Source organism: Oxyura jamaicensis, chromosome 1 (genome assembly GCF_011077185.1).
Source record: "Oxyura jamaicensis isolate SHBP4307 breed ruddy duck chromosome 1, BPBGC_Ojam_1.0, whole genome shotgun sequence".
In the NCBI taxonomy this organism is placed as follows: domain Eukaryota; kingdom Metazoa; phylum Chordata; class Aves; order Anseriformes; family Anatidae; genus Oxyura; species Oxyura jamaicensis.
In genome coordinates this window covers 63,337,544-63,350,298 of record NC_048893.1, presented here as the reverse complement: position 1 = coordinate 63,350,298, position 12,755 = coordinate 63,337,544, and the positions used below count along the sequence as shown (strand labels likewise).

Below are 12,755 nucleotides of genomic sequence, written 5' to 3'. Positions count from 1 at the left end.
TTCTAGACCTTGAAAAACAATGGCAAGACTTCAGGCTAACCATTCTGTTAAAAAGTTCTAAAAACCATTTATAACAGTAGAGGAAAATCAAACCTAACTTTTTAGTACAAATTTTAACTTAATATGAATTAAATACACATATTACTTTGTATGTGTATGTATATACATACTCTCACAAACCAGACTGAGTTTGGCAGACTGCTATAGAAAGGAGTTTTGCAGAAAATATTCAAGAGTTCAGCCAAATAGAGTGTAGACTGCTTAGAGAAATCAATGGGAAGCAATCAGGCTCCAGAAGCTTCAGCCCCAGACCATAGCTTGGATAACTGCCTTGATCTTCAATCAAGTTTATCAAACTTCTCAATAAGAGAGAGAGAGAAGAACAGCCAAAAACATTAGTTAAAAGCAAACTATCCAGCATCTGTTATAGAGGAGACAAGATTCTGACATTTCTACTGTGCTTAGAAAACAGCTGTAGGTAAGTAGCTCGTGAGAAATTCCACTTTATATTTCCCACTTACAGAGACCTATAGGAAGTAACTAATGTGTGAGAATTCGGGCTGAGAAATAACTCCAACATTAAACATATTTTAGAAAATATTTTAGATCTATTCTAGTAACAGAACAGCACAGCAAAAAGGAGATATGGTTAAATTTATTTTGCATTTTTAGAAGATACTTGATTATAGTCAGTGCTGAATGTTAGGGTCCAATACATAATAATTATGTTGTAAATGTATTTTCTATTCTTACAAGAAAAACAGTTAAAGCAGTATATGTTAGGAAGTTTAAACAGGATCAGAATGGTGGTCTGATGGCAAGTGCAAATGAGAGGTATCGTCCAAAACTTGGGTAGACTTTTTGTATAGAAACTTATGGATACAACAGAAAAGCCTCTTGGAGGCTGAACTGTATATTCAAACCTCTGCAGACCCTGTACTTACAATAGGGAAATCCTGATGAACAGGAGGTGGGGAAAAAGGAAAGAACTGGGAAGGAAGTTCTAGATGACTGACTTATTAACCAATTCCATATTTATTTTTCCTAAGAAATAGATGCAAATTCGGAAGGCTAGGCAGAGAAACCTGCCATGTGCAGGATAAAAAGAGACAGTGTATGACCACAGATAAATCTATTTATAGCTATAGTTTATATACTTAACCTAAGTTAAAATTTCCCACTGAGAACTGTAACTTCAAAAAACGTTGATGGAAGGTGTCAAAATCAGACTGCTAACTCAGCAATTTCTATTTAAGTAACTACTTGAAGAAGAAAGCAAAGAACAAGCAATGGCTAGTCTTTCATGTGTTTATTTGCCATAATCTTTTAGGGTACGGAGTTGGATGTTAGCTGACACTGTATAGAGTGAGATAGCACTTAAGCAGGATTTGATATTCATGAGAGACCAGAGTTAACTATTACCAGCAGAGATACTACTGAAAACTTTGAAACTATTGCTTTTCAAATTTTAAGGAAATAAAATAGGATAGAGGATAAAATGTGATGGTCAAGTAGTACACAATCAAACTCTTAGAAATATCAGCCTACTGTAAAGGCCACAATAACACCTTTTGGCAAAAAACATTTTTGGCAATAACACTAATACAATTTTGGTAAAAATAATACTAAGTAATTCCTGGCTCCATTTCTGTTTCCTGCTCCCACAATTCAATGCCTCCTCAGGTATGCTTCTGTTCTGTGTGGGGATCCATGAATGAGATTAGCAAATCGGTCCACGTGAAAAAAAAACTCATTCTAAAATATAAGATAATTTCTAATGAATCAGGTCATTCCTCCATTTCACAACATGGCCCCAGCAAGACTCAGGCTGGTAAAACTGAAGGGATGGTCACTGAAACATGGGGATAAAAGTGAGCAAAGAGAGGGAGGGCACAAGCATCTCAGATTAGTACAACTGCTAATTTCCTGTATTTGTGAACTATGCCCTCCAGTAATTAAGGATCAAAATGCAAGTTATTGTAATATTGTGTTCCTTGAGCCAAGGACCTGACACTACCTATTATTGTCACTGAATTATAAAATCTGAACTTCTGTTTTACTTTATTGCACAAAAAAAGCCTTATTTTTTCATGAAGAAACACATTCCAAGCATTGTTCTGGGAATGGTGCTGATTATGATTAAGATGATATATATACGATAAATTCTTGCCTCCTACTGCAATCTTATGGAGACTATTTAAAAAAAAAAAAAAAAAAAAAAAAGGTGTCTATGTACCCATATACCTTCAGACTTCAGCCTAAAGGATTGAACTAATAGGATCAGGCACAGTCTATAGCTATAAGTAATTTACAGTAATCTTTACATACAGGATTCAACATGTGAGGCAACAAAAACAGCTGAATATACTGGAAATGAAGTTGTTGAAGAAATCTGGCCAAATATAAACTGTGTGTTAACACGCTTAACCCTAACCCTTCACACACATGGGCAGGATATTCTCAAACACTGGATTAAAAAGAGCAAGGTTTTAGTCTGAAATAGGTATCTGAGGACCATGAAATCCTGAGTAGCTTCACGTGCAGTGTATTTCAAATGTGAAACCTGTAAAATAGCAGGAAACCACATATCATAAGATGATGGAGGGTAGGATTACACAACACAGGACTACAAGAACAACATGAAATATTGGGGTAGAGGTACACACAGATGAGATGTCCTCATACCTTGAACCACTTAAAGCCAAAATGGTTGACCTCATGCACTGATTCATTAAACAGCTTCAGACAGGCAGTGAAGTAGCAGAATGGTAGAAAACAAGATAAACAGAAGAGAGGAAAGAAAAAGCATGCAATTAAAAGAAAATTATAATCATTTTGGACAATATTAAAATTTCAAACTCGCACACCATCCATATTTGGTCTAAGAATGTTTCTAACCTATTGTTATCATTTGTAGAGATCAAAGATTAATATCCTACACAAAACAAAGCCTTGCCTTTGTAAAATCTGTAAAGCTAAGAGTTTTTCACAATTCTACAAAAACAAACAAACAAACAAAAAAACCTCACCAGAACATAAAACAAAGAAAGCGTTCTCCTAAGTTATTGAAGAAATGAAAAATATTTGAAGGAAAGTTTCTTCCTCATTTTTGAGGTGAAAAACAGCCACTTGCCATCAGCTCTCCTGATGCTGACTGGAACAGGACACTGGTTACTTTTCCTTTGTGCTGCCTTGTTGGTCAAGTTCTATAAAGTACAATGTGTCACAGCTGGTGGTTTAGTTCTGCTGGAGTAAGACACAGCTGTCATAATCAGTACTGGTATGGACTAGAGTTTTTCCTCTTCTGATCACACTACTTTCAAGCCACCCTTCTTCCTCCTCACTTCCATCCTAAGTGCTTCATCCAAATTCCTTTCCTGTTTACGATGCTATTGCCCACCATATTCTACCAATCTTTTCCCACAAGTCTTACTTCTTCTGGCTCCCTTCTTGTCCTCACAGCCTCTCAGTGGTCCTCATGGATTATCGACCCTCAGGCTGCACAGTTCACTGCCTTGCCTCATCTTTCACACTGTAGACCCATCCAATCTATTTACCAATCTATTTACCCCTTTTCTCCAAGCTCTGACCATCTGACCTCATTGTTTGCCTCTCATCAGGCTTTGCTGGTGAATTCTTTGAAAAGTTTCTGTGCTGCCAAAACTGAAATTTGTGGATATTCCCTAAGCACTATTATTTTTCTGTATTTTAGTTTTAGGATGTCTCAAGTATAAATAAAATTTCTCTTCTATAACAGTTTCCTGTTTTACTAACCCAGACTTATCTCTTCTCCACAATAAACCTTCTGCTAACAGCTCACAGTGGACAGACATCCATAAGGAGCTCATGCTAACAGTTTAAAAATGAGTCCCTCCTTTCCATCCCATGACTGAAACATTCCTCATTACTTCATTTCTTTTAATCCAGGAAACAACAGATTTCACATTTTTGTTAATCTTGATATCTTTGACTCAAACATCCTTGTACAAAGGTTATTTTGAAAAACTTGCAGAACTTCTTTTATGGAATATCTCTAATATGTGTTTTCCAATTGCACTATATTGCTATAATTCTTTGGTGGGGTTTCTTTTGTGTCCGAATCTGCAAAAAGTCTTGCGCAGATTGGGACAATTTGTGCAGTAAACTTGGCTGCAGCTTTTATTGTTAATCTTGGTAGCATGCTTCTTTGCTAGGGAATCAAATATAAGTTACTCATCATCTACAAACTGTACTTCACCCACCCTTCACTTTAAATACTGAGATGACCTGTAATCAGCCACTACTACAAGCCAACGTCATAATTATATTTTTGTAAATTTACTAGTTATATTTACCTTTGTAATTATTTCCCTAACTTCATATACTTCTAATACCTATAAAATCAGCCTACAACCTTCTTCAAAACTCTCTCATAAACTCACTAAACCGTATGCATCTTTTTTTGTGTCTATAGCATAGCCATCACAAAAGGTTGAATTCTATGTGGCTTCTGTGTGCCCAAAGAATACAATGGTCAATGTCCTCTAACAAAGAAATTAAAACATTATGACATCCTAGGTAACAAATTGCATGCTATTTTGGTTAATTTGCATCTCAGCATAGAACTTGCTCCTTAGTGGGATACATATTTTTCTTACAAGGAGATCTATTCTTTGATGTCCTATTCACTACCAAGGTAACATTTCTATAACAATTAAAAAAAAAAAAAAAAAAGTTTAGAAAGATGGCACTCTTCAAAGTGAACTCCATAAGGTTATCCAGAATCTTAGGATATAGAAACCAGAATTATCCTCAATATTTCTACCAGCAAACAGTTGAGCTTAACTCTAGCCTGAAGTGAAAGAGTTGCTTCCTTCCTGAAAACTTGGACTATTAACTAAAATACAAACATATTTGGAAAGCATGTGATGTAAGAATACATGTTGAAAAAAACAATATTTAATGGTTTTAAAGTGCAGTTAGTCAGATCTTTTTCATTTAAATAACAAACAGAAAAAAATCATTGCAATATAACTGACTAAATGCTCCTTGTTTGCTAATTATGGTCAAGTGAGGAACAGTGTAACTGTGGAAAAACAATGAAGAGGTTCACAAAACACATGGTACGAATGCCAGATTCAGCTTATTCTACTCAAAAGCTTTATCAAAATCTCACAGAAATTTTATTCACTACATATGGTGTGGTTTCTTAATGACTGCTTACGGAGGTTAAACATCTGACACACACACGATACTTTATCTAAGCAGTGGCAAAGAATAAATTGATACATAGAAATTTACACCTGTGGCTTCAACACACAAGTGTGTATTTTCTCTGTGTTTTCTTTCCTTAAATCAAGAGAATTGTCTCTCTGTCATTAGCTGTGCAACTGTAAATGACATGAGGCTGTGGTCCGTACATATGAGCATGCTAATAAAAATAAGCTTCTTCAAATATGCTCAGTTAACAACACGGTGAGTGTAAACATCTTTACACATAGGAAGATAGACATGATGGGCAAGACTGGTCAGAAGAATTATTACAGAAAATAATATCTTAAAGCACAGTGTACCTTATATTTCTATTTTCCAAATAATACTACTTAGGAAAAACAAATCATGAATGCTTTGCAAACTTTATGGGTTCAGTTACCCTGTATTTGAACAGAGATAGCTGATCATCAAAGAAAACCATCTGTGTTTCACAGTAAAGCAGGGGAAACAGTACTTTACTGTCTGGTTAGTTTCCTAAGAGAACTATCGTTGACTTTATGAGATTGCAGACCTGTTTCTCAGCATTGATCCTGGCTGACTCCTCTTGTGCTAGCACCATTTCCCGCTCTGCAGTTATCTGAACACTTTCTCTGAGTGCCTCTTCCAATTCTTCAATCCGATCATCCTTTTTACGTAGATTGTCCTGGAAAATGACGGGAGACTAGGTGAAGAAGACTTGTTTGGAATGACAGCCTTTTAATCAACCAAGTTTTATGCCAAGCAAAATGTGCTTCTCCCTACCAAGGCGCATCTGCAGGCAAATTATCTTCACACAAGGGAAAGAAAGATGAAGGAATGCAAGAATAGGAGGAAGATCACAGTAAAGAGAAGGAAAAAAGCTAGCAAAGCAGGTCCTCAATGCAGGAGTGTTTGTCCTCTGCATCAGACATACCAGTCTTGTCAGATCACGCAGCATAGCTAAATAAGGTTTGTTTGTAAATAAAGATTAGTATGGAGTTCCAAAGAAGGAGAGTAGCCAGAATTGGTGGGAAGGTAGCAGGCACTCAGAATTGCCCATTTGCTCACACATTCACCAGCAGGCATGGTACAAAAGGAAACATAGCACTGCAGTCTTGCGATTTGCCATTTCCAGGTTCAGTGGGAGAAAAGCAAACAATAACCAAACGGAGTTTTCCATTGTTCACGTAAGTCTTTAAGGAAGTTTTTAATTAATAATTCTCTAGGAAATATGAAGGGTTCATCTGGGAAGTTTGAAACTCAGAGATCCAAGTATCAAGACTGTCTTAAAATACATCCTTCAATTAAGAGCATCTTCACAGTTGCAGGTTTAGAAGTCCAACCTACGTACGGAGACCACTGAAGAAAACCGTAAGTCTCCTCAGAAAATATACTGCTCAATTGGTTTATACACACAAAATAACTTAGAAAAACGATATACAAAATAAACGGCATTCTTATTTGTTTAGGAGACCCTCCTTATCTTAACATTGATAAGAAAATATCTATCTCCTGCCTCTGCTGTAGTGGCTTGGACAAAAGATTGCAGAGCAGGCTGTCGTGACAGATATATGTGAATGTCTTGGAGCATGGCTGCTTAACAAATCCATCAGAAAGGAGCAGCTTGACAGAAGATTTCTGCATTTCTCATCTTGCAGATCAGTTTAGATCATATGGTTCAGATCAGATATTAATGCATGTTTAAGTTAACACAAAGGTTTTTTAGCCATCTCAGCATCAGTGGAGGAATGAAATATTTTTCTCTATGGTTTTTGCATTTCACTTTCTGCCAGATTTACCCCTTAGTCTTCTGTCCTTACAGAGAATTTTCCACTCTCTCTGTGTTTCACACCATATAAAGAATAAGGAAAAAAGACAACTAGCTTGGAAGAAATAGACTTAGCAACCTTTATAACACTAAAATTAGTCATTGGAGTTTAAAGAATGAACCTTATACCTTAATTGCTGCTTCCTAGAACTTTGGATACCAGGGATACTGTCATATGAACATCGCTTCTGGCAGTCTCATGACTATCACTTTTGAAGACAGCCTTTCAGCTGAGATGCAAAGCTTTGTATCAGACTAGTGCAAGACCCTTGGCATCCCTACCCTTATGTAGAGGAAGGCTAGTATTCAACCACTAGCAAAGGCAGAAGAATTTGTTACACTTTGCAGATGGACAAGCTTTCTGCTGTTGGTTACTTTCCAAAGTGGATCACAGGGCAAGTAATTGTTGATTTCTAAAGAAACAAATGGAGTGACTTTCATTTCAAAAAATCAGAGTTGCAGAGCATGTTTTCATACTTTTTGAATCCTTCTGAAACACTGATAAAGTCTTCCAAAACTGCTTCATGGTTACGATTAGCCTAACTGAAGATTCAAAAAAGTTTACAAAACACTCAGCACAGAATACTAACTGTGCCAGACATGAAAACTATTTACTTGCCAATCTGCATTCCATGAGAAATATCAACTGTGCTTCTTGATGTATTATTCATGGACATACAAGGAAGTGTGAAAGTGCATCTCTCCATTTCAAACAACTGAAGTGGGAATGGTTCATTTGAAAAGCTACATGTAAAATGGAAACTTTTAAAATAACATTGCAGAAAAAAAGCATTATAATGTGTACTGTGTGCCCACTTTTCTTCATTACAGGCAAACATTTAAGAGGATAATTTGACACAGTAGAGCATTCTGTTCAGACAGACGAATCCTTTAGGGACAGGGGGAAGAGTAATTGATGGTACCAAAACTGTTCAAGACAGTACCACATTACCTGCACCTGAAAAATCTGCAGTCATATGTAACAACTTTTCCAAAAATAATATGTGAATTTGTACATGTAGGCTCAAGATTTGCAAGTTAAAAAAAAAAAAAAAAAAAAAGACAACAGTGTTAACTTAGAAAAAAATGCTTACAAGTGATGATTTTAAACTTCAGTTTAATACGAATTACCCATCCAGTAAGGTAAGTTTAGTTACAAAAGTTCACCTTCCATCTCAGATAAACAAAAGAACTCTGAGAGCTTACGTTTTTGGTGCCACAATAGGTCTACCCACCTTACAAAATGACATCCATGTCTGGGTGGAACAGAAGACTGCTGCTTAGCCAGACACCCGAAGGACTCCAAAAAGTGCAGGATAATTTCAGAAGACTTCTAAATAATTATTTTGTTTCCTACTCTTTTTTTTTTTTTTTTTCATGATTAAATAATCCGTATTTGATATTTTTTATTTTTAATACAAGCTGCTATTTCAAACCAAATAGAGAAAAAGTAAATAAAACCAAACTAGCATTTGCCTTTTAATGTACCAGCAATGTTTTCCCAGCTGTTTGGCTCTAAACTCTAAAACATGATAGACTCATGTTAACCTTCAACCTGTGCTGCCGCTTTCCTCTTTTTAATTACATTAAATATTTTATCCTTATTGTTACAAGCATTAAAATTTGGAGAAAGAACTGGGCTAATTGTAATTACCATTACCTACTAAGTTGTATTGGGGGTTTTCTATGGAAATAGAAGAATTTGATTTTTAATTCTACAATTTTTTCTGGCAAACTCAAAAACAAAAGACAACACAACAAACAAAAAAACACCCCACCCTATCAAATAGGAACAAAATAACAGTTTTAGAATGGAACAGAGATCAGAAACCTTTCAACATGAACAGGATAAAAATACGCCCTATCCAGATGATAAGGTTGTGATAATAAAGGATATAATTGCAGTAAAAAGATAACTGTCATCTCATGATTTTTCATATGCTGCTAAAGCAGGTAACCCCAATGGTGAAATGGATTGACTCTCTGAAGTAGAGGATTAGAGTACAACTTGTGTTGCTTCATATATACAATAGAGCGTGACAAAGTGGGCAAGTTTATTTAATAAAATTGCAGAATGATAGATCATAGCAGTCTCTTTTCATGAAGTTTATACACGTGACTATAAAGAAAGAAAACAAGTGTTACTTACCTGTAGACTACCTGGCTTCTTCAAGACATATTACCTACCCTGTATCTCAGTGACTCTCCCTTAGCTCTGCTCCCAAGTTCCATATATGTGAGAGGCCATGACAGAGACGGAATTAAACCAGGACAGGGAAGATAGCTCTGCCTTTATGCTCATTGGTAACACCTCAATGAAAATGAAAAACCCAGTGGACACTATGGGGTTGCCAAGAGTTCAGCTCCAATACACATTTTTGCTACAAATTACTATGATCCCGTAGCTGATATGTAATCAAAACCCATTCCAATACATGTCTGTCTTAAGGCCTGAAAGGAAAAGTAGGTGTGACTGACACACATTTCTGGGCTTTTTCTTTCACTTCAGGAAGGAAGTGGTAGGATGTCCAAGTGATGAATATTAAAACAATGTATCATTTTAATCTTTCCTGCATTCATGTAATGTGTAATCTGCCATGAAGCTTTGTGAAAATGCATGAAATAGGATGGAAGTTTTCACCAAGGCATTTAGGTTCAATGAAATCTGAGGTATCCTGGCAAACTTCTTCGTAACCATGTCTTGAACTAGATTCACAAAAGCCTTTATAGCTTAATTTAACTCTTTGAATTGAAATTAAGATGGATTTCTCCAGTTAACTCTTGGGAAAGATAAGTTAACAGTTTGCAAAAACAATGAACTGCTTCTTTTTACTGTTAAAAATATTTCTAGAAATAGCCAATCACCTAGTTAGGGCTAGACCTTTCTCATAGAAACGCGTAACACCTGTAATCATGCACATTTTGCCTTTTGTGCTTTCATAGATGAGAAAGGAAGAACACAGTACTGCAGCGCTGATTGCCCTACTGCACTGCCAAACCCAGAAGGAAAGATGCGATGACAAAATCAGAAGGCTGAACTTCAGAATTTTGCAATTGATGAATACAAATCAATTTGTTAATGAATCTTTGCTGTTCCTTTCTTTGGAAAATATTTATGAAAACCTGCAGGCCTTTTTTAAAAGGTCCTGAAGCTTTAAGTGAACATACAATACTGTAGTACCAAAAGATGGTATTACAGTCTCATTTGATTTCAGAACCAAATAATCACAGTTACTTTAAAGCTCAAGTGTACATGGTGCATTCCCTTCATTTGGTTCCACATGTTGATAAACTACTTCTAAAAGTCTCTGAACAAGAAAAGCATGAAAAAATGTTGCTCACAAATGGAGAAATCTCTCTTACACTGATTAGACACAATTTTGACTTAGTAGGTTTTCAAGCATATATATGTTGGGTAAATGCTGAAAGACAGAACACTGTAGTACATAATCTGAATGTATTTATCATAGAATAAGAAAAGAGTGCAAAAAGAGCACTTGGGGTCCTTGTGCCACACATACAAAGCAGGAGATGCCCACAGTGAATTCTTTCTTTCTCTGTATTCATTATCATTTGCTGAAGAATATAGCAATAAAAGAAGAAAAACATGCCTGAAGAGTGGAATAAAAGAAGATTTGTAAATTCCTAAAGAGGGAAATACGTCTAGGGTAGTTTATAGCTTTGTTCTAAGATGTTCATGAACCACAAATAAACACAGACCCAATATTAAAGATTCTGAAAACAATGTAGCAGAGATGCTGGTACTTTATATATTTCTGGACATGAGCTAACAGTGGAATTGACAGAATGATAACTACAAGTTCTAATGCTAGTATCAGTGTTGCATACAGATGCCTATCAAGTCCCTGCCTCTCACAAAGTGAGCTAAAAAGGGTTTATTTGGAAGTATAGCAACAGCATATATAATTACCGTGAGTTCCTGAATGAAGGGAGAAGTCTGAGAGCTGAAGAGAACTGCCAATGAGGAGATCTTCAACCAGTGTTTCTATATCACTGGTGAGATCAGAGACTGCGATGTATGATGACCAATTCACTAGGACAACATATGTCAACAACTGAAAAATTATGTCTGCCAAATAAGACATGTGGATTAGAATTCAAGCCTGACAAGTTGCATAAATGCAGAAAAATAACTTTAGGAGACAAAAGAAGAAAAATCGGAGTAGAAGAATTTAATTCCACTAGTGGTTGAGAGGGAAGTGTGATAAAGATAGCCACAGCTTTACAAACATGAGGGACAGCAGAAGGGGTTGAACACATTCTCTTAAGAGTACCATAATAAAAAAGAGAAGACACATACATCCAGAACATATGTACAGTTGTGGATCACCAGTGGCAGAAAGAACAAAAAATATATTTTTAGCAGAAAGAGAATATTGATGAAAAATTATTTCCAACAGACATATGATAAGTATAATTGAATTAGTGCAATAAAATTAACTGTGAAAAACCAAGGAAACCATCAGTTTGTGAGAAATGGCCTGTGATTTTTTGTTTTGAAAGAGAAAGTAGAAAAATGGAGTGGTGTTTGGACAGCATTGTCCTTTGGGTATCACTGCTACAGAGCAAGAGGACACAGAAGAGTGATGCAGAGCTATAAAAGATGCCGCTGACAATATCTGCTCTTGTACATGGGATGATTGCACAATTTAAGTGTTACATGTACGGACAATCACTTGAAAGAAAATCATTAACTTATGTGCTTGAGCATATTTTATAAAATGCACAATAATGAAAACAGCCGTACATCTGTTCTGCCCTGCACAAAGTCCTCATGACTGTCTACCTCATGGCTCTTATGGAAGTCCTCATGGCTACTAAGGAAAAAAATAAAATAAAAATATGTAGATGGTAAAATATGTCTGTAAGACATCATGACAAGTTTATGATGGGAAGCATATTGGGTGTCAAGATTACTTACGTAGAAGCTGACTGGTGTGTTAGGCATCTGTAAAAAAAGAAACACACCACAGTCTCCTCTCCATGTTAAGAAAATGGATACGGAACTAATTAATCTATTGGAAGTTACGTGCACTTATTTCTGTTCTTAAAGATTTAGGTCATAAAGAAGCAGTAAAACAAATACAGAAGTGAGAATGCTGTACAATGGTACTAACACTAAAAGATACTGAAAGCAATAATTTTGAAGTATATCAAGATGTAAATAGTGTTCTGCATGTAACACATGTACAATTGTAAGGGCAAAACAAGCACACATTGTTCCCTACAACACATTCATGTGGAAGAAGAAGAAGAAAAATCATTTAAAGCCAAGAAACATATCAATGGTAAAGACACATCACAACAGATAATACTCAGATACATATATATTACTCTTAATGGATCCACTTTAAATGAAAGGGAAACAAAAGGTAGGAAAAAAAAAGGTAATCAAAAGAAAGCTTTGTAAGGAAAAAAACTTAGTTAAGAGAAACTTAACTTCTCACATTGTCTGTTCCTTGAACACATATGAAGTGCTTAGCAAAACTCATACCTACTGCTATTATTTCCTGAAAGGGGCTAGAAATGTTTCTGAGCACTACGTGTCCACAAAATGTGTGAATGGTGCCAGCCAGTCAGATTATTTTTCTTCCAAGATATTTTATGTGCTCCCATTCACAGCCGTGTTATTTTCAAAAAGTGTTTCCAGTATATATACAGCAGTTTTGTTCAACATCTGCAGCAATCTGAAATA

General features: G+C 35.8%; 1 protein-coding gene across 12 annotated transcripts in view; it reads right to left on the bottom strand.

The window, feature by feature from the left end:
* ERC1 (ELKS/RAB6-interacting/CAST family member 1) overlaps window positions 1–12,755 on the bottom strand; it is a 294,248-nt gene that overhangs the window by 111,432 nt on the left and 170,061 nt on the right. For 9 of the 12 annotated variants that reach the window (XM_035345700.1, XM_035345691.1, XM_035345719.1 and 6 more), the window contains one exon: window positions 5,765–5,896. The exons of the other annotated variants lie outside the window; for them this stretch is intronic. In XM_035345700.1, coding sequence (XP_035201591.1) covers window positions 5,765–5,896 — 132 coding nt within the window. The remainder of the gene's footprint in view (window positions 1–5,764; window positions 5,897–12,755) is intronic. 12 annotated transcript variants of the gene reach the window in all.